General features: G+C 47.4%; 1 protein-coding gene across 2 annotated transcripts in view; it reads right to left on the reverse strand.

Moving 5' to 3' along the window:
- The window catches only part of LOC144165117 (uncharacterized), a 65,072-nt gene that overhangs the window by 10,514 nt on the left and 31,452 nt on the right, over nucleotides 1-23,106 (reverse strand). The window contains exon 5 of one of the 2 annotated variants that reach the window (XM_077695230.1): nucleotides 4,870-4,971. The exons of the other annotated variant lie outside the window; for it this stretch is intronic. Within the exon in view, the coding sequence (XP_077551356.1) occupies nucleotides 4,870-4,971 (102 nt within the window). The remainder of the gene's footprint in view (nucleotides 1-4,869; nucleotides 4,972-23,106) is intronic. 2 annotated transcript variants of the gene reach the window in all.

The raw sequence follows: 23,106 nt of genomic DNA on the forward strand, positions 1-23,106 counted from the left end.
CTCCAGTTAGATAGTTGGCAGTGTATAATTCCTTGTACGTGTCGAAGCTCTGGGCTAGGTCACCCTCTTTTTTTTCGTGTATGCTCCATGAGGATGCGACGTATGTATTGCGAAGGCGAAAACCCAAACCCAAAACTGGAAGCGCGTTCAGCAGGAAAGCACCCACGAAGGTGGTGTAACCGAAGCCAAGCGCGGAAGGAGAGGAGCAGGAGGTGGTAGCTCGAGGAGAGTAAAGCGTACGAACATCTCTACCGGTCCCAGTTTCTCACAATGGCGCAGCCGACAAACTTCCCAATCCCAGGCGACCCCGCCCTCCGGAATCAATCACCATCGCGTTGATGCGCCCTCAGGGACTGTACTTCGAAGGGTCAGAGTCATTCCATCTCTTCAAGCGCCTTCAACCGGGGGCAGCCCGCACGTGCGCGAATTGAGTACCAACACGCCCCCTAACGCACGTACCACCGCTGATCTTCTTCACGCCGTCGTCGAGTGTACCCGACGATTTGCAGACTTCACTGGTTCCGTCTCCGCTTCGTTCCTGAGTGGGGTAGCTACATCTTCGGTGGGTGCTGGTGTCGGAGAGTTCTATGGCTTCCGCGACGACGCGGTGGGCTGGTTGCAGAACATAGACGCCGTTGCCGTTCTCCGTGCGTGGCCTGAGAACGTCAAGCGGGAATCCGCGAAAGCTCGTCTACGCGATGCTGCCAGAGCGTGGATTCTTTAAGACGGGCACTCATATTCGACCTGGGTAAGCTGGAGTGAGGCACTCATAGCCACGTTTGGCGATTTGCCCGGGGCTCATGACGACCGCATGATGCAGATGCGTGCTCGCTGCCAAGGATCTCACGAGTATGTTTCCACTTATATTTAAAATACATTACGCCTACTGACAGCCTGTAACCTCACTTGGGAGTCGCCTGCTGTGAGGCAATATGTCTTAGGTGGCCCGGCAGACCCTGTCCATGCTGCAGTTGTAGCCGTGCAGCCGTCCAATTTGCCGCGAAAAACGTCCATCCGTAAGGCTGCAGAACTGGAGGTAGGTGGCACTCGGTGGCTTTCCAACGCTACTACGGCGATTTCTCCACTAAATTGCCTGTCAACGTCAAGGGAAGGCGTACTTCAGCACCAGGGAAACTTTTGTTCGGGCACGCTCGCCCTAAAAACAAGGCTTGTCCGGCGCAATGGCCACAGACATGCTACCAAGTACCTCCCCTGGCCCATGTTTCAGGTGCATATCGGTGGGATCGGTGACGTAACGGCCCTGGTTGACACTGGGGCTGAGCGCACTGTCTTCCACCGACACCACGCCCCGGCCGACGTTATGAAGCCGTGGACACCGCCACCGCTACACGGCCTCGGGGGCTGTGCCTTGCCCGTAGGAGCCCTTGAGGTGACCTTATGGACGCGGGCTGGCGGCAGATCTTTCACGGCAGTTCTGGTCTTTGAGGACCTGCCAGAAGATTTCATCCTGGGGGCACACTACCTCCTTTCAAACGACGTGGAGGTACGCATCGACCGTGGGCAAGTGCACCTCTGTCCCAATACCATCGGACAGTCCTCTCTGGCCATTGATGAAGGCGAACCTGCTTTTGCGGATACTCTGTACCGTTTGCTCGAGTGCCACAAAGAGCACTTTTCGCGGACAACACAGCGCAGCTTCCCCGCACTAATGTCCTCGTACACACAATACCAACAGGCGATCACCCGTCAGTCTGTGTACCGTTACGTCGCTATGCTGAGTAGGAGCGAACCGTGATCGACGATCAGGTCCTTGAGATACTCAATGCAAGAACTATCAGGCCCTCGTCCAGCCCTTAGGCTGCTCCCGTCGTCCTCCAGCCCAAAAAAGACGGGACGCTTAGATTCTGTGTCGACTACCGGGGCTTGAACACGCTCACCGTACCGGACTCATGCCCATTGCCTCGCATCGATAGCGCTCTCGACACGGTGCTTAAATCGAAGTACTTTTCATCACTAGGCCTACGCGACGGGTACTGGCTAATTCCCGTTTCAGAAGAGGACAAATGCAAGACAGCCTTTCGTACCCGATCAGCACTCCTTGATTTTAACCGCATGCCATTCCTATTGCGGACGGCACCCAGCACTTTCAAAAGGGCCGGGAATTCAGTCCTGGTGTCCCTGAAAGGCCAAGCTTGTGTCGTATATTTGGACGATATTTTTGTTCTTGGGTCAAACACTGAGGACCACCTCTGAAACCTGGATCTTGTATTAACACGGCTGTACGAGGCTGGTTTTCGACTGAACCGCGACAAATGCCGCTTCAGGGCCACTTCCATCCCGTACCTGGTGTACAGGATTTCCACCGACGGTGTAGAGCCGCTTCCTGAGCGAATCGTGGCCGTGGTGAACTACCCTACGGCATCCTGCCTAAAAGACGAGCAATCATTTGTTGGCGTTGCCTCGTACTTACGTCAAATCGTCCTTCACTTCCCTTCTACCACTGCCCCCTTACAGACCTCCCAGGGAAAGACGCAAGATTTGTTTGGGGTGCAGAGGCTTTCCAAACGCTCAAAGAACAGCTCACCCGTTACGCGGTACTAAGCCATTTTAACTAAGACTGGGAGGCAGAAGTGCACACCCATGCCAGAAAGGTTGGCCTCGGGGCTGTGCTTATGCAGCGGGATACAACCGGCAAGGAACACATCGTGGCGTACGATAGCCGAAAGCTGTCCGGCACGGAGCGGCATGACCACTAGAATGAGCTGGAGTGCCTCGCCAATGTGTGGAGCGTCGAAAATTTCCGGACTACTTGTTCGGCCGTGAGTTCACGGTGGTGGCGGACAACGCCGCAATGACGTGGATGTTCACCAAGCGCCATCTCAAGCACAAGTTCGGCAGCCGGATCATTACTCTGCAAGAGTGCACGTACCACGTGCGCCATTGCCCAGGAGCGCTGAAAAAGCTCGCTGACGCGCTCTCACGTCACCCCACTGGTGAATGCTCGCAGTCCCACCGTAGGGACATTGGAATCCTAATTGCGCAGGAAGACGTTATTAAAGCACAGCGTGACAATCCCGACCTGGCTGCGATGATTGGTGTTCTGAGCACCTCATCAGAAAACCCAAACTTTTTTCTTCGCAACGGAACACGATATCACTGCGTGTGGTCCAAAAGTCACCACGAGGACCACCACCTAATTGCAATCGCTGCGGCACTGTGGGCTGAAATTTTCTGCGCCGTTCATAAATCCCCCAAGGATGGACATATCTGGCAGCGCTCAAGTCTCCGGAAAGTGCAGGAGCGCTTTTGGTTGCCGATATGCACAGCCAAATTTGCTCTTATGTATACGGTTGTGAAGTCTGCTAGGGGTACAAAAGAATTACGGGAAGTCAGCCAGGGTTACTCAGCCCCATCACACCTCCAGCGGTAGTATTTACACCATTGACAAAAATCACGTGGGGCCTTTGTCCACCACGGCTGACGGAAACCGCTATTTCATTGTCGCTGTGAGCTACCTCTCAAAATACCTCGAGGTAGCCGCTGTGCCCTGCCTAGCTGCAAAGTACGTAATCAAGTTACTGAAAACGAATTTCCAATGGAGACATGGAATGCCCAAAAAGCTAATATCACACCGCTGACCGACGTTCCGCAGCCGCCAGCTACGCCCTTTTCTTCGCTGAGGGGAAGTCGAACAGCATTTTGCGTCCTGCTACCACCCCAGGCTAACAGCCTTACAGAAAGAACTAACCAGACGATTCAACCACGACTGGCACCATACATAGAGACCCACAAGGTAGGGGAACCGACTGGGACAGGCACCCGAAATCCGCTGCTTGCTTGGTCAACAGGTGCTTCCAATCTTCCACGGGAAAAACCCCGTAGAAAATAGTTTATGGGCAACTTCCGAATTTGGACGTCGCGGCCAGTTTGCACACTCCCGTCAAAGTCGGCTGACGTGTCGATCGACGTCTGCTGTGCGACAAAATCAGAACAGAAGCACGCAGGAACGCCATTGATGCGCATAGGAACCAGAAGATTTACTACGATTGCCGACATAAACGCGCACCGCAGTATGGCATCGCTGACCAGGTATGGGTGCACCGAGAGACTCAGGCAACAAGCCAGGAGCTTCTACCTAAGTTTGACGGGTCATTCGTAATCACACAGCATTTAGGCGCAAATACGTGGCGAGTGGGCACTCCCTCGGGCACTGCAAACCTTGACAAGCGGAAAAGAGACAACTTCGCTGTCCATGTGTCGCATATGAAAAAAAAATGTGCGCAGACTGACACTTCCCTACGCTTCGGTCAGGCTCGCAGTCGTGGCCGAGTGTGAAGGCGAAAACCGAGATCCAAAGTGGAAGGGCGTTCAGCGGGCAATCGCCAGTGGACGTGGTGTAACCGAACCCAAGCGGGTAAGGAGAGGGTAACGAGGCGGGTGCTTGAGGAGAGTAAAGTGTACGAACCTGCCTACCGGTCGCAGTTTCTCACAACATATATTTGTGCGTTTCTTTCTAATAAAATCAATAGTAGGTCACCGCTTGTTCGCGTGTCTCGATTTTCATGTTTTTTTCCAGTTTGCACTGTTACCCGCCATAGAACAGTGCCAACTAAGTCAGCTTACAACATTCCTGTAGGTAGAAAGTTGTTCCTGATAGGGTGCAGAAAAGCCATGATGTAGTCCGAGCAAAACGAAACAATGACAGTGCTAAAAGCACTCTGCGTCTGCAATAGGGCGAGTGACTTCAGTGTGAAACGCAACGGCGATTTTTGCGATTCCAGCAAAACGTTTCCCGCCGCACCGTTTCTGGTGAACGTGTTGCCTCACCAGGTAGCAAGGCGGTTTCACAGGTCATGGATGATATATTCTTAAACAGAAACAGTGAGCGACAGGGATCCCCATGCTGACCTGAAGGAGCCATTTTCTTGGCCGTTGGATATGAAGCCAGGGTAGGATGACCTCGTTCCTTGCCAAACCAGAGTGACCGGCGTGTAAGGCCAGCTTCGCCCTCTGCATGATTTGTACAACGCACACGGGCGTCCATGTTTGTGGTGAAAATCGTGCTTGGTGCCGAATTTTATCACTTCAGACCACTCTACAAGTATCCACCAGTGTTTACCCTGAAGCTCACTTCCCTCCTAGTGCCGTGTTTATTAAAGACGATAGTCTTTCTTGGGCAACTTAAACCCATAAATTTTGGTCTGTCTGTATGTCTGTATGTAGGTTTGTCTATCTGTCTGTCTCTCTGTCTGTGACTCGATTCACCCACTTTTTTTCTTTATTGCCGGTCTTGGACAGTACAACACAACATAAATGTACGACAGAAAACGCACAATCTACAATAAGGTCACCATGCCATGGCGACCTTAAAATGGTGGCCTTAAACTGAGGGCCTTAAACTGGCGTTGTCATTTAAAATTGCCTAAGCATGGCGAGGGGTTCCGCCCTTGGCAACCACGCAGGAACAGAAAAATTCCCTCTCTGAATTTCGATGAACGGGGAAACAGTTTCGCGGAAATATTGTCGCGTCGGCCGCGCGTATACATCACAGTTGAGCCATGCCATGCGCGACAGCCAAATACTTTGCAGGGCCAACAACAAGACAAGATCGTACGGCACCCCATCCTCTCTCTCTATAGATAAAAACCGTATTCCATGGGGGTTCAGCGTTCAACGTTCGACAAAGCGATTGGCCGTTACGCCGTTACAAACTTTAGTTTTTCAGTTTCTTCCGTTTTCGGTATCACAACCGTGTGGGAAGACGAAAACCACGGTTGAAGGTGTTTCAGATGAAATGCTTCTAAAAACATCGCCGTTAAAGCCGGTGATACGTCCTCTTTGAAGTCCTTATAAAAGGCCGCGCTTAACCCGTCAGGACCGGGCGACTTCCCTGGGTTTAAATTATCGATGTCTGACTTGACTTCTGCGACAGATATGGACTGTCCTATGTTATCTTTAGTTTCATCATTAAGGCTTGGCATACGGCTGAGGTAGTCTTTTATAAAGCCTTCCACATTACGCTGTCGGTACGCAAACACTGACAATATTCAAAGAAAATCTGGTGGATGCCGTCTACATCAGTTGACGCGCGTTCAATCCGTTCAATTTAGTCTATCGTATTTCGTCGAGCACGTGCCTTTTAGATTCCAAGCGCCCGTTTGGTTAGCGTCTCTCCCACTGATAATCACACGGCTCTCGCTCAAACGAGTGCCCAGCGGTAGGGTTCTTCGTCTAATATCTCCAGTTGCTGTTTGAGGTTCCGTATGTCCTCTGTATACAACCCAGGCGTTTTTTCTTCTTCCGAAGGTATTTTCGTTAAATTGTCGCGTAATGTCCTTTCCTTTATTTTTCCATCGTGCCTTATGCAGGTGGATGTTTCTACACCCCTGTCCCACTCTGTCCCCACTGCCTTATTCCCCCTACCCAGGACCACATTCTGTGGGAGTGCCCCTACAACCCTACCCAACCACACAATTACACCGGAGAGTGGCTGGCTGTTGCGGCGAGTCTCCAACAGCAACGGGAACTGGCGGCCCACATAATCAGGGCCCTCAGCGGCTGCCTGGACCGAGGCGGCTGATCCGCCCCACCATCCCGTGAACCATAAAGTTTCTATCTATCTATCTATGGCTATAATGTTTATGGCTTCTTCAAATAATTCCCATTGTTCCCGAATTTTACAGTCTTCATTTTCGATGTCCAATTTTTTTCTTAACTGCATCAATGAACATTTCGCCGTTTAGGAGTTTAGCATTTATTTTCCAAAAGATCCACGAGAGAGCAGTCTCTTGAGTTCTTGGCCCAAGGCTACACTTAACCATGGAGTGGTAAGAAAACGACACTGGTTGTACTGTGTATCCTAAAAATTTCTGAATTAAATCAAGTGACGCGTATATTCTGTCCAGCCTCGCCTGACTGGTACCCTGGAAGTGGGTGAAACTCACGTCTTGACCACTTTCTAATTCCACCACGTCTAGTGAACCAAATTCATCGACACTTTCTACCAACAATTCAGTGCTTGCATCCTTATAAGGACTACTGCTCGTTTTATCCTGCGGAGAAAACACACAGTTAAAGTCCCCAATCAAGATAAGTTGCCTCTCGATATTGGAGTACTGACGGATATTTTGGACACAAAAACGTCTGTCCTCCCCCCCGTTAAACGCATACACACAAACGACCCGCCATTCGACACAATTAAATGTGAAATCGCACACAACCAAGCGACCAGACGAACACATTTGGACATTTTCTACGCACAGACCTATCCGCTTTTTCACAAAAAGCAGGCAGCCACCGGAGTGTCCAACGGCAGGATGAATAGACGCACAGTACCTAGCCGTGAACCTCTGCACCATGCTCCTGGTCTGGTCATTCCTCTCGACGTTTGTCTCCTGCACCGCCAGTACGTCTAGGTCCTGCTCTGTAAGCAGGCGGTACACCTGACATTGCTTCTTCTTGGCTGCAACCCCCGCACATTTAGTGTAGCAAAGGTCAAAGGTCCGTCAGCAGGCATATCAGAAGGGGGTGGGCGGCTAGAAACCGGGAGCATGGCGCTTACCATTCCCGTCTCCATGTCCCCAGGTGTGTCCGTCCGCGGTTGGGCGTCCAGGTGGCTGTGGTTTCCCCGGCATTGTGTCCGGTGGCTTGCGACCAGGCTGCACGCCTGGACGCTGTCCCAAGGTCGAACGCCGCAACACAGCTGCCTTTTGATGTGGGTCTGCGTTTCCGCTGCCACCTTCTGCCTCCTCCTTGCGACCGGTCTCTTCCCGGGACCGCTTAGCAGTGGCGTTGACGATACTGGCAGAGGAGACGCCGTTCTTTTTCTGCTGGTCGCCTTCGATTCCCTCGGGTTCGTCTTCCTCGAAGTGGTCGCCACCATACTCGCTACTTTTCACCTGTGCATCACGCAAGGGCGGGAACTCCATGGTTGGTTGCCCGCCGTGGTTTGAGTCCTCCGAACCTTGGTCACTGGGTTCAAGAGAAGCTGGCGGCAATTCCGATGACAACGCCTCCCCAGCGCCTTCTGCCGCTTCTTCTGCTTCCGCTGTGTCCGTGAGGAGATCAGACGAATCGTCGCACCTCACGGCCCCCGTCACCTTTGCATACGTCTTAACGCACTGTGCGTCTTCGTGTCCGAAGCGTCAGCAAATGGAGCAGCGCGGCACTTTACTGTCTCGGCGAACGTAGCCGGCGGTGTGGTAGCGCAGGCACTGCATGGGACGCCCAGGGGACACAACAAGTGTCAGTTCACCTGCAACTCGAGTCTGGTGGGGGAGATCGTCCACCTTGAACACGGACTTCAGCTTGATAAGCACGGTGCGAGTCGTAGAACCCTTCTCACTCACGCCCTGTATGCGCCAGCGTTCCTTGGTAATTTCCGTCACCTTTCCGAACGCCGCTAACGCCGCATGAATGTCGTCGTCTGCGACGCCGTGGAACAGCCAATGAAGCTTCAACTTTACCTCCTGGTGTTGCGGGTCGATGACTAGGCAGCATCGTCCGTTCACTTGCACCTCACCGGCTTCTGCAATCCTTTTCGTCGCCTCAGGTCTGTTGAACGTGACAGCCCAGATGTGGTTTATCTGGTATGCCCCCAAGGCAACTATCTCGGAAAGCATACCACACTTGGGCAGCATGTCCCTGAAGTCTTCCACTTGAAAAGGTCGAGCTCTACGTCACCATGTAGAAAAACTGTGTTCAAAACAATCCGTCCGGTTGACAGAAAGGGCAAAATATTGTGGTACTCTTCCTTATCGCTAACTTCCATCCTGTTTCCGCGGCTTAACAGCGCCGCAATTGCCGCCCCTTGGGAGCAGATGACCCTACGTCCTTCCACTGCGGTAGCCGGAAGAAATATCACTCGATTCATCCAGCCGGCCAAAGTAAAATGCACACTGCGCAATTGTCTTATATATTCACAGCCAAATGTGAGCGTCTAAACTCGGTTTATATGTTCATACTTGTCAACTTTGTTGCACATGAACAAGACATTACGCAAATATAAGACCACAAATTCATACACAAGGAATCTTTCGTGTTCCTTTATCAAAAAATTCTGGATCTTTGGTTGTTCGACAGCGAATGATATTCTGCATCTACTGCAGAAGACCAACCGCCGCTTGCTGTTGCCCGCGCCACCTACAAGCAGCCAATAAAAAATCACGCGGCAACAGCAACGAAAGGTTCCACTAGCTAGGTTCCACGTTCTGCTTGGAACGGACGTGGAGCACGGCAACGTGATTTTATAAACCTTGAAGTCGGCCACCTCCTTTCATGCGCGTCTGCAACGTGCTGCAGCGCTGGCATCGAGGAACCCGGACTGTAGCAGTAGAACGAGGTAAATTCAAATCGCCTTGAGCAAACCTTTGGTGTGTTTACCTTTGGATGAGCGCAACGGTACAAAAACAGCATGGGAGGTGAGCGGGAAAGCAAAGGGGGCAATCTCCTTTGCAAATATCTGCAAATACTATCGCCTGTTGACTACATTTGCAACGGAAGGAGCAGATGTGCGGCCAATTTTTTATGTGTTTATTTATTTGAATACTTTCTATGCCCGAAGGATTTCCAGGAAATTAAGCGAAATGTTACAATTGTTGCATAACGGAGAGTTTGAAGTTTGCAGGGAAGGTGAAGGATGCGGTGGCAGCGGAAATGCAGTTCTAGTTTTTGCTTGTTCTGAGAACGAAGAAATCACTGTAGTGCTTTGTTTGGCAAAATGGAACACCTACTTTAAACCTTTGATCGAAACGAGGTTAAATGTAGGACGGGGAAGGGAGTTGTCAACCACGAAATTATTTGCTGGCGATTGTGTGTTGTATTCTAAAATCATAACTGAACTAGTTCTGCCAGATTTGAGAATAACCTAGATAACGTGTTTGTTTGGTGTCATGACTGACGAATGAATCTTAACTCAACAAAATGTAAAATCATGCGTCTATGTAGAACAAACTTCGGCTTCTAACACTTGTATGTGTCTTCTTAATGATACTTTCAGATCCTCAGTGCACTCGTATAAATATCTTGGTCTCAACGTTACTAGCAATCAATCCTGGCAAAAACACGTTTCGGCTGCTCTTTTGAAGATGGACTATAATGACTAATTTTATGAAAAAGAGAAAGGCGAGATCATTTTCAACGAAACGATAAGTCGGTTATGTCCAGAGTTGTTTAAATGTCTGTAGCGCTGGTATGACGTGAAAAATTACACAAAATCAAACGGGCTGCGCGGTTTTGAACGACTTCAGGAGTGAGAGTTAGGGTTACTTGACCGGGGTCCCAGATGGCGTATCCGTATTCCAGTTTAGAGCGTACTAACGTTTTGCAAAGTTTTAGTTTCACTGACATTGGTACGGAAGATAAGTTTCGTCGCAAATAGCCAAGCATGCGGTTAGAAATATTAGCGGCGTATTCGACGTGTTTTTGCCAGAATTGATTGTTAGTAACGTTGAGACTAAGATATTTATACAAGTGCACTGATTATAAGAAAGTATAATTAAAAAGATTGATACAAGTGTTTGAAGCTGAAGTTTTTGCTACATAGACGCATGCTTTTACATTTTGTTGAGTTACGTTTCCTTCGTCAGTCATGACACCAAATAAACAGGTTATCAAGGTCATTCTGAAGTCTGATAGAATTAGTTGACTGAGTGATTGTAGAATACAACACACAATCGTCAGCAAATAATTGTGTGGTTGACAACTTAACATAGTTCGGAAGGTCGTTTATATAAACGAAAAATAGCAATAGACCTAACACAAAGCCAGGTGCTTAGCCTGTTGTTCACGCCTCTATGCTCTAAAGGTGGCAGGCCACTAAAAAAGACAGTGTTTTCAATAATTCTTTTTCCTTTTTTTATTTTGAGCAGCGTCTGAAACACTCAATAACACTGTAGGAAAAAATTGCCTTCATATCATGTTTATTCATGGAGTTACAGCGGATTTTCAAGCACTAACCCTGGAAGACCAAAACCTACAATAAATTGTATTATACCTGAGATCACTAATTGTCCGCTTACACATTGCTATATCAAAAATTTTGGATGGTATTTGTCTCTATCAAATTAACAGATAATTCTATTCCTGTCAGCGTAATTGTTGTTTTTATAAAGTCTAAATCCCCGATGAGCGAAAGGTTAAACCACCAAAAGCAATGCCCAACCATGAATTTGTGAATCGGTTTTCAGTTTCGGCGGGGACGGAAGTCGGCATGTATTATATTTTGTATGTTTTTAAATTATTCCTAGGCATTTAGAAACAAGCAAAAATAAACTTTACGTTCCAGTTATCAATAGTTCGGGATATGCAGAGAGTTTTCCAACGTTTGCCCTCATTTCACGAAACCGAAAAAAAATAATTTCCGATATCCGTCGTATTTTTGTGACAAGCTGCCTATTTTCAAGTTTTTTCATCGCATGTTGTCTGGAGTGTTATTAACGTGTATTTGTATGGTTTTCTGTGCACTTTTATTTATCATAAAACATATACTTGCCACGACAAGGATATACGGTGCTGAATAAACGTTGTTCACCTTGATCAGACTGGTTTGCACTTCTTGCAAGCAGGAATGTACATTGTTGTTTGGTACTATTTCTCAATTGTGAAACATTGAGAAACAAGTTTCCAGAAAAATACGTTCCTCTTGTGAGTATCTTTGTAGTTCTGGATGGATTTTTAGACCTGGAGCTGCTACGGCCAATCAAAAACAAAATCGCATCTGCCAAAGAAATCACTTAAAGTGGTATATAAACAATGCTTTCTATATTTGTTATTCCCACAGAGGCCATAGTTATAATTTCAGCAAATGTTAGGCCTCTATCTGCATTTTTCTCTTTTGTTATCACGGGTTCAAAAATTTGTTTACATTTTTCTCAAAAAAAATTTCGACACAACCCGCACTCCGCGAACGTGCATACCTTTTTTTTTTTGAAGTAGGGTATGTAGCATGAAACTTTGCGTACTCGTGTTACACATGCGTATCTGTGCAATAAACTAGGATAATTAATAGAGATCTGTTCAATAATTTGTATTTTGGAGCTCATTTTGCAAAAACCTGTGGTGAAAAGTGGAAATTATTTCATTTACACAAATGTTTTTATCATTACTTCATTATTATTCATTCTTTTACATTTATACTAGTTCACTGCACAGCGGATGCCTCTAGCTAAATAAAAATAAAAAAAGGTTTTTTCTATTGAGAATTTTGTTGTACAGTTATCATTTGGTGGCACGACTAAGAGTTTGAGAAAGTTTTGGCCAAAAATTACTTTGAAAAATAACAATACCTCATTCGTCTAGGTGAAGCTGGTGAAGTTATAAAACGATGCATATTTGGCAAAAACAAACTTGCAATAGTTATTTGTGAATTAAAGAGCTACCACTTTAAGTGAGTAAAAAGTGCACATCCCTTCTTAGCTGCGTTTGTGTCATTTTCGTATACCTTTACAGGGGAGGTATGTGTGCCTGCGGTTTATACAATTTTTGATATCTGCACATCAAACTATCCCAGCGCCATCTATGACTAGGCAGTACAAATACGTAAGAAATTAGGTGGCACCTCGCGTAGCACGAGCAAGCTAAAAGACCGCCAAATACTACTGACGTCAGCTTTATATTGGGAAGTAGACCAAAGAAACAAGTTACTGGCTTGCACCTGGCGTAGGGCCAAAAAAGATAGAGTAACGGCCCTTACTATGTATCGTTGCTCTCTTGGGGAAATCACCTGCCTGGCGTAAAGTGGCTCTCACTTACAATGCCGAACGCCGTGAATGTAAACGCAGAGGAGGGCGACGCGAAGCAATTGGACGAGCAGACGGGTGCGTTCGCAAATCTTCACAGAAGTTTCTCCATGGAGATTTTGGATTAGATTGTGTGGTGTGTCACGAATTGTTGTTACGGAAGATTTGGTGTTGACTAATAACAGAAAGTTTTAGCAGTCCGTATGGTCCGTCGTTTCCGTGGATTTTCTGTTGACTGGAACCCGACGGGGCACTTTGGCATTCTTTCCGGTACGTTTCGTTACGGCGGGTTCGTTACGGTGGGGGCGTCGTCGAAAAAAAAGCTTATATAGCCGATTTATGGCATGTGGTCTTACCTGTACCAATGTAAAGAGGTTTATACAGTGCAGGCCGAAGACAAGGTGTTCTAAAAAGAGTTAAGCGAATGGAAGTATCACCAGGAGCGAAGTCTGTCGTCTTTAAACTACACACGGACACACTTTCAATTGCAACATGGATGGAGGATAAGGGGGTTTCTGTGCCATGGGGAACTGACTGCTCTATTCGCCAACAACCCGACAGAGTGGAGCATGTCTTTCTCCGTTGTTAGGCAGCAGTTTTTTCATGGGATTTCCTCCAAAGGATACTTTGAAAGAACTTTCCACTCAACACTCAACCCCATGGAATACGGTTTTTGTGTATAGAGAGAGAGAGGATGGGGTGCCGTATGATCTAGTCATGTTGTTGGGCCTCCACAGTATTTGGCGACCGCCCGTGGCATGGCTGAACTATGAGTAGACGCGCGACCGACGCGACAATATTTCGCGAAATTGTTTCCCAGTTTATTGAAGTTCAGAGAGCGACGTTTTCTGTCCCTGAGCGGTTGCAAGGGGGGGAACCCCTCGCCATGCTTAGGGAATTTTAAATGACAACGCCAGTTCACCATCGCATGGGGGCCTTATTGTAGATTGTGTTTTCCAGAGTACCTTTGTTTTGTGTTGCACTGTCAAATACCGGCAATGAAGAAAAAATAGTGGCCACGTATCAGCTACTTTCGTTGCAAATGTCGCCATAGACGATAGTCTTTGTAGATATTTGCCAAGGAAATGCCCACCCTCCGCCTTCCCGCTCACTTCTCATGCTGTTCCTGTTCCGTAGCGCTTATTCAAAGGTAAACACACCAAAGGTTTGCTCAAGGCGATTTGAATTGACCGCGTTCCTCTGCTACAGTCCGGGTTCCCCGATGCCAGCGCTGAAGTGCGGAGGAGACGCGTGTGAATCCAGGTGGCCGACTTCAAGGTTTATAAAACCACGTTGCCGTGCTCCACGTCCGTTCCAAGCAGAACGTGAAACCTAGGTAGTGGAACCTTTCTTTGCTGTTGCCGCGTGATTCTCATATGCCGCCCGGAGGTGGCGCGGGCAACAACAGGTGGTACGCGTTGTTCTGCAGGGTATGTAGAATATGATTTGCTATCGAAAACCCAAAACTCCAGGAATTTATAATAAAGGAACACTGTAAATATCTCTTGTGTAGTAATTTCAGTCTTATATTTGCGTAATTTCTTGTTCTTGTTCAACAAAGTTGACAAGTATGAACATATAAACCGGGCTTAGACGTTTACATTTGGCTGTGAATATATAAGACTATTGCGCAGCAAGCATTTTACTTTGGCCGGGTGGCTGAATCGAGTTACAGACAGACAGACAGACAGACAGACCAACAGACAGACCAATATGTCTGGGTTTAAGTAGCTCAAAAAGACTATCGTCTTTAAAAAAAATTTCCTGAACCGTTCCCGCGCGCGCATCCGTACTCGCGTACCGGTCAACACGGTACGAATGCGAACGACGCAGCATAGGGACTCTAACTATTAACATTCCCGGAAGCGTGAAATGCACTGCACGTGTTGTGCCGAACGTTTTCTGCGTATGCGCAAGGCGTAGCGAGTAGTTTCGTGATTGCTGGTAACGTTAGGATATAGCACAGCGTGAGCGGAAAACAAACTTTTTGCTGGGTGCTTTAAAGAAGTAAAGGAAATTACTTTTACCACCAGCAGTCAAACCTGGAGCGAATAGAGAAATTTTGCGAGAGCCCGTTGTCTTAGCGATTGAGCTGCGAGCACAAGCGAAGACGGGAAAGCCAGATGGTGCCCTCACACTAATGCATGGCATCTCACTTCTCCATCTCTGCCGCCGAGCTCTTCATTTCTGTCCGCTGCGGCAAAAACCAAAAGAAGTGACATCGTCTAACACCGGATTTAAGCTTCGTTTTATATTATAAATAAAAAGTTTCTACTTATGTAATTTTTCACTACAACTCAACCAACCACCATTCATGGATCATGCATTGATTTACCCTCGCCAGGTATATCTGTTTGAAATAATAAAGCGTACATTTAGGTGAATTTTACGTGTCTGTGGTTTCACTCTTTGTACATCAACGTGTGCGTAATCCAGTGACGTCGCATGGGTAAACGCGGTGGGTGTCGCTTACAGCTTTGCTTTTCAAGCAGCTCCACAGGGTGGATTTGCGCGCTTTTCTGTTTTAGTTTATTATGCAGAACTTGACGGCATGCGTGACATGGAGGAATTCCCGAGAGAACGGGCTATCCTACGGCTCAGTACAACAAAGAGTACCGAGTATGCTCCTTCCACATGTGCTATACAGCGCCGCTGGTTGCCCACATTCACATGCAAGAATGGCTCTCATTTCATTTACTCGATACAGCTTGTCGCTTGGTGTAAGAAGTTATTGTGTTGTGCTTTCTACGTATTTATTTATGCGAATGTCATTTCTGTTTTATAGCCGCCAGCCTTAAGATTGTAGTAATGTGGAGATTTACTGTACATAGCTTGCAAAAAGTACGCGTTTCCGGTTTTAACGCTAAGATGTAATGTCCTCCATGATGACATCTCCAACGCCAATACGCCCTGTAGGGAAGCCAACGTAATTGGACGATTATGATGAATGATCATGGGTGAAGTGAAAGAAGCAAACGCTTCGCATGGCCAGAATTGAATGTGGGTCTATGGCGTTGTGAAGCCGGCGTCCATCCCTTAGCTCCACGTCGACATGGTTGCAGCGAACGCCAAGGAGCAGGCTCCCATTCGCGCCGCACCCACCGAAAAGAAACGTTAGACCTATGAAGTGCGCACACGAGAGTTGCTAAGTCGAAGCTCAGAAGACAAGGAATCCCTCGCGAGAAATCCCTACCGAGTTAGGCGGAGAATGTATGATGTTTTTCCTGGGCGCTTTTGCATAATTTAGCTGCATCCGTTATGCTCCCCGGCGTTTAAATTGCGGCCTGGAGGGTGGAGGCGGCACCAGTAGGTAGGCATGTTACCTCACGCTTGGACGTTTTTCAAACGTCATAATTAGCATTCTGCTTTACATCAGTTTTTAAAGCGAAGTCTTCTACCTCTGCGAGCCATCGCTACCTTCGTGGCGTGAGGTTTAAAATTACAGAGCACAGTGTAGACGGCGCGATGAATAGTTACACAGCTCTTCCCGCGCTCAGGGGCCTGTTCGCATTTGCGGGCGTGCCGGCGGGACGGCTTTGTCGTCCACTTTAGCGCCGGATGTTTTGGCGCTGTTTTGGGGCAGCATGATTTCCATTGCGCGCTTCCTTCGCACGGCTTGATTAACTTGCTCGACAGTAATTCCTGGGTAACCGAACCCGACGGAATGAAGTTGTTGGACGGCAAAGATACATTAAGGATCGGGTTGAGGTTGTAGAAAACAAAATGCACAGACCACTTACAGTCACCTAGCCGCTAGAGAAAAGCTACCTTTTGCGCACTGCTTGCCACCAATGGGAATACGTGTTTTCTAAATTGGTGAACACCAATTCGGTTGTATTTTAAGAGATAATTCCAAAGGCCAAAAGAACAACTGGTTCTGAGAAATACCGAATATAAAAGTTCCCTCACCTTCCTCGCATTACTTAAAGTTATGAAACTAACGAGTATAAATTGGTATATATGAGCTTCAAAAGCAGACCTGCGAATTGTTTCGGCGTCGGCGCTTTTGTCGTATCGAGGCGTAACCCTGGGCTAGCACATCAGGATGGCTAGGTTCCACTGTCTCATCCTTCGAAAGACGGTCCTCTTCATTTTCTTTCAGCTGACGCATGGCCGGGCTACAGCGGTGTCATCCAAAGCTTTGGCCAGGCCATGGCCCCGTGGCCGTGGCTGCCCGGCCGTCGCCCGACCGGGACTGACGCCGTGGCTGAGCCACGTTTGTGACGTCAAGTGACGTCACATGGGCAATTGTTGGGAGTGTCAAATAAAGCTTTGCTTTTTCACCACCTATAAAGAGTGGATTAGAGTCAATTCTTTGTGCAGTTTACTTTGTGTGGGGTGCGGGTGAACTTTTATTCATCGTTGCTTCCGAACCTTTGCGTTCCTGTTATTAGGTCAGTATGTTTTTTTTTCCCTCTGATATGCACGGGGAGCTTTTTTTAACTTTTACAAAGTTTTGTCGGGCAACCTTGGCCCTACGAATGTCACGTGTGGAAGCACGCGGGGGCCTACGTGGTGAAATTCGTAATTAAGTGCGTGCTTTTTTATCCAAGCATTTTCAGGCGAAGTAAGACTATGTTCTTCTTGTGCGTGCCAGCTTCCACTTAAAGCATCCCAGGGGCCTACAAAGAAATATTAAAGGAGCGAACGGCGTCCGATATATGGCAACAATGTCTGGCTGCGTGTTTTGAAGGCTTCCGGTTTGCTGTGTTCCCTGACCCATTTAAGAGCACTGGCTGCCTTTTTATTGGTTGCCTGCTCACTGAGTCATGCTGTGTAAATATTTAGTTGGACATTTCAATAAGACTGTCCAAATCAGCACAAACAAGTTCTAGGTCGACTGTACCCGTCTGAAAGCGTCCGTTTCTCTTGCAGTGCTTGGAGAACCTTTTCGTTGCTGATGAGCAACCCATGCATGTTTGAAAGTGCCATGATGATAAAAATTGGTATGGGAAGTTTAGCGCAGGGCTATGTGGGCGGTTGCTTTTTGGTCACGGAGATACATATAAAACTTCTGCTGAGCACGAGGTCGCGGGTTCGATTCCCGGCCGCGGCGGCCGCTTTTCTGATGGAGGCAAAAAGCAAAAACGCCCGTGTGTACGAGATTTCGGCGCACGTTAAAGATCCCCAGGTGGTCAAAATTAATCCGGAGCCCTCCACTACGGCGCGCCTCATCGCCTGCGTTGCGTCGGCGCGTTAAACCCCCACAATCAATCAATCAACAAATGAAACCTGCGTCTACTAAATAATACCTTTATGTTGATTATTGTGAAGGCAGAAATTCACTTGCGGGTTCGGTGGTCTAGAAAGTGGAAGTTAATCAGGCGTTACTTCCGTGCAGTAAATTTGACAGTTGGGCTAGTTATATTTGATTCATCGTAAGAAGCGCTTAAAACGGGACACAGAAGAGAAGACACACACGACGTCAGCTAAAAGTATGTGTCATCCTGTGTGTCTTCTCTTCTGTGTACCGTTTAATGCGCTTCTTACGATGAAGTTACTTCCGTAAGCAGGCGTTTTATATCAAAGTAGGTTGTGCTCTGAAACATCCTGAGATGCTTGCCTATGATCCAAATGAAAAAAAAGGTAAAAGAAATGCAGGAATCGTACCTGGCCCAGTTGGCATCCTATACGTGGCAAAGGAGCAAATGAGGAATATATTCAGTAGCCTTCCGCTGTGTTAAGAAGGATGACGAATGAAGCAGGGCGCAGTTTAAGAAGCCCAGGACAGAAAACACGTTTGTTTGTAGTTTGTCATTGAGCACACTTCCTCGCCAATGAGCTGAGTGAAACTTGGAAGGAGTGGAGGTTTCGTCTGGAGGACAAACATGCGGCTCTCCGTTTCCCTTCCGCGTCGTATAGGCGTCTTACGGCCTGTGTAACACGCCAAACCAAATTGCACTACCACGGAAGACAGCAGCCAGGTCGCATTGTGTGCTATGACATATTTGAGAGCATGAAGCCTAGCTGCGCGTGCATCGCCAACCCCAATCCGTGCACACATAAACTGGTGGCATGTGATGTGCGCGTTCTTGTTTGTTAAATATAATAGTATAATGTACCTCCGAAAGCACTTCTATGAATATCTGAACAAGAAGTATGGCCTTACTTCAGCGTTCCAAATGAGCAAGTTGTTTTTCAGCCGGGAGGGATTCGGAGCTACGCGACAAAGTGAAACGTATGGCAGAAACCGCGGTGGCTGAACGTTGTGCGGCAGCGGCTTTCGATTATTACGGCGTCCATTCGTGTGACGGTTTGCGGTGACGCTCCTCCAATTTCCGCTGTTCTGCCTCCGAGCGTCCTTCCCAAAGCAAGTTCAAAGTGCAACGGCTGATAGCCGCATTAGGGCCGTCATCAGCGTATTGCGCGAATTGTGAAAGAGCCATCGGTGGTGGCCAGGCTGAGGACAGAAGGGTTCCGGAATAAACGGACTTCACCGTAATAAAACCAGGTAAAGTGAACGGGCTAGCTATACACACACTTGCTTTTGCGAGAAGATAAAAGGAAAAGAACAGGAAACAGGACAGAGCGTAGAGAGTTGTGCAGAACGTTGGTGCACTATAGACGTCATAGTTCAATAAGGGTCCCTGAGTCTACAGCCTGTGAAATTGCAGCCATTTTTCAGGAGCGTCGTTTTAGGAAGCACGTGAGCGTTGTCGTAGCCTTGCACTTTGCTGGCGTCCACACAACCACCGCTAAGATCCAAGCTCCAACAGAGTTGAGGTGAGCTGCCTTCTTTACAAAGAAAAACGTGGGCTTTTATATAGGACATGCCGTGTGGTTTCCAGCGTGCAACACACTTCACCTGCCTCACTAACCGCCATTTCGCATTTGTATAATACGCATTTCTGAATGCGACTCCCCTGCCGGGAAGACAAAAGAACGGTCGCCTCAAAAATTGGGAAGGTTAATAGAACATTACGCTGAAGATTCTCCTCAAGGGCATTTATACGATTGCATACATGAGCTGAGCCTTTAAATAGAGCAGCCACATATTTCAGCGCACTACATTCTTTGTAGTTGGGCATAAACCCGTACCTTTTGGGAGTGGTTCGTGCCTTGTTGAGCACACCGGCAGTCGCGTGGTGCTTTATTTGCGTAGTTCCCTTTCTTCTAGAGCAAGAAGCTGAGATCCTAGCGGAAGAGCACCCCTCTTCCTACAGAGGAAGAGGCACCGACCAGCTCTGCTATATTCCTGGTCAGAGACATCGATTCCCACGGCCGGTCTTTAAGTAGGGAACGTGGCCGGGGGCTTTGAAGGGCAGGGACTCAAGGAATCGCTTTCTCCCTCCCTATAAGTTTCCTTACCACCCCTTGGGTAGTGTCACTCCGTTCATACTTTTCTTTTTGAAAGTCCAACCACCTCCCTCGGAGAAATGGTCGCAGACACCAACAAGACAAAAAATACTGGTTACGAAATGAATGTTAGGCAACCCAATAATGCAATGCCGTCAAATGTACTTTCGCATTTGTGGCACCATGCATCTGTTTACAGTACAGGAGCTGTTAAGCTGCCTCACGCGGGAGGCCATGAAACCTTACACCTCCAACAGGCTAGTGGAGTTTATAGGGCCAATTAAAGCTGTAAAAAACAAGTAGTCCGTCGATGCATTCCTTCAGCATGGCCACCTAGGCCTAAACAACTTCTCATGACGGGAATCTTATTGCTATTCTCTAAAAGAAAAAAATTCTCGCTTCGAATTTTTGTCATTTTATGGATATCGCGGTGAGTACACCTAATGTTTTGCCGGTTATTACGGAACAGGTAAATGCACATTCTCATAACACAAAAAAGGACTCTGCCGCTGAATCAAGACAAGTATGAAACAAAAATGGCCAAATTGTTGTTGTTGGAGTGTCGCCTATTGCTCCCGGTGAACGCTTTTTTGCTTTTCGTAACTCGAAAAGTGACAAAGAAATATTGTAATGGCTATGATGACATGCATTGCAGTAAATACTGCGCCTGATATAATACTGCGCCTGATATAATACTGCGCCTGATATAATATTAATAGTCTTTTTTGGTGTACACAAACACGATAAATTTTAACACCAGAGCTTTTTAGTGCTTTAATACCGCCGTGAAACCTTACGAAAAAACCCAGCCAACCCGAGTGCAAATGAGTGTGCGCCTCGTTTGGAGCACCCGGGGTCGTCCAGGCTTGCGGGTGGGCATGCGCCGCATGAGGAGCTCGTAAAAAAATACCAAGAAAAAACACCTAGCGAAAAAAAACCAAGCGCCCAACGGTGGCCAGCTCGACCTTCAAGAACACTCTGCCCAACGTTCGCGGCTTGAACCCTCGCGCGCTATTCTTGGGGGTTCACCTGCGTTTGCATTTGAAGTGGGGAGCGCAGCCGCTAAGTTGGCGCTACAGACGCCGAGTAGGACAAGGTGGTTGCTGCCAGTTCTGGCGCGTGCTAACGCGGTTCATTTCTGGAAAGATTTGAAAGCATGAGAGAAAACATTCGATGCCAGCTAGTCATGGAGATCTTCCAGCGGCAATTCCGGAAATGCATGTGAGGTGCAACAGGCGGGTCTAAGACGTAGAAGTAGGGGGCCACCAGCTCTGCTGTTTCTTCAGCCTTGCAGCCCCAGTGCAAGCTGCGCCAATTTTCTAAAGACGGTAGTATTCCATCGGCTACTTAAAATAAGGCATTTTGATCTGTCTGTCTGTCTGTCTGTCTGTCTGTCTGTCTGTCTGTCTGTCTGTCTGTCTGTCTGTCTGGGACTTTATTGAGCCACCCGGTCAAAGTTAAACAAAGGCTGCGCAAGAGTCTTATATACCTCCAGTCTAATCTAAACGTCTAACTCCGGTGTCAGAATTCCTACTTGTAAATATTGTTTAACATGAACAAGAGAGTACGCACATAGGAGGCAGCAAGTGATATTTGCAGTGTTACTTTATTAACATATTCATGGATGCTTAGTTCTTGCGATGCCAAATGAAATACTTTATCAACAGAAGGAAACCATCTCCCACTGTTGCCCGCGTTACCGTCTGGTGGCATTTAAGAATTCAAACGGAAATAGCAACGAAAGTAAAGCTGTAGACTGGGCTAGTTGGTAATTCATAGTGAACAAATGTACCACATCAAAAAACACAAGGGACGGAAAGAATACACACGGACGAGCGCCTTGTGTTTTTGCTGCGCTACATTTGTTCACTAGCAACGAAAGGTTCCACTATGTAGGATCCTCGTTCCACTGGGAACGGTCGTGGAGTACGGCAACGTGGTTGGCTAAACGTTGTAGTAGGGTACCCTAATTCACGCGCTTCTCCACTGTACGGCAGTGGTGGCCTCAAGACACCCGACTTGCAGCAGTGGAACGCGGTAACTATAAACTAAGTTGAGCAAACCTCTAGCGTGTAACTTTGGGGGGGGGGGGGGGGAGGAAGAGACGGGTGAGAAACAGCAGGAGAGTTGAGTGGGACAGTCAATGGAGTCGTTCACTTCGCAGGGTCTCCAGTTGACTATCGTCGTTCGTCGATATTAGCAACAAAAGAGCAGATACGCGGCCTTTTTTCTCACTGTGCGTTCATCTGTTACTTGATTCAGCCACCTATCTAAAAGTTGGAAGAAGTCCTTGAGAAGAGGTTTATCTAAAAAAGCATTTCAAAATGAGTAAATAAGGTACCATACTTTATACTTGTCAACATTTTTGTCCGTTCATAAGCACGACGAAGTTAAGCATTTGGCACATCCAAGGCAAAAGGACGGTAGGTAAGTTGTACTCGCAAAGTATGTTTAATTAAAAATAGATGTTCGCCCTCTCTGTCTGATAGCAGGTAAAAACAGCAGTCGCAAACATTGTACCAAAAATACACAAAAGTCTCGCGCTAGATCCTAGACCTACAGCTGACATTTTAACTCCCACTGTAACAAAGGTTTACAGTAGATGACAGGGGGAATTACGAATTCGGGATTTGACTCAGTGGCTGTCGGCTTCTGCTGTCGTCACATTAAACAAGTTGTCAAACGATGGCCAAAAAACAAATGTGTAATAGGTAAAACCGGGTAAAATATACTAACAAGATTTAAATTCATTTAAAATGTATTTAAATAACATAACAATCAGTAATATATTCACGCTTTGCCTTTTCGTCCACAGAGTTTCTCAGCAACGCCACGTCATCAGAAAATTTAAGGTTTCTAAGGTTTTCTCCGTTATATGCTAGCCCACCTGTTCCCAATTCATTTTTCTGAATAAATCTTGTAAAAATGCTGTGAATAACAATAAGAGAATGTGTCCCCTTGTATGACGCCCTTATATTACTGCTCTCCTTACGGAGGACGATGGTAGCTGTGGAGCCATTGTAGATATACTGTAATATTCTTACGTAATGCTCCTTTATAACCCGATTCCGCAATGCCTGAACGACTGCTGAGGTGTCCACCGAGTGAAATA

The sequence above is a fragment of the Haemaphysalis longicornis genome, unplaced genomic scaffold (assembly GCF_048455015.1).
Source record: "Haemaphysalis longicornis isolate Haplotype H1 unplaced genomic scaffold, Haemaphysalis longicornis Haplotype H1 scaffold_14, whole genome shotgun sequence".
NCBI classification, from domain to species: Eukaryota; Metazoa; Arthropoda; class Arachnida; order Ixodida; family Ixodidae; genus Haemaphysalis; species Haemaphysalis longicornis.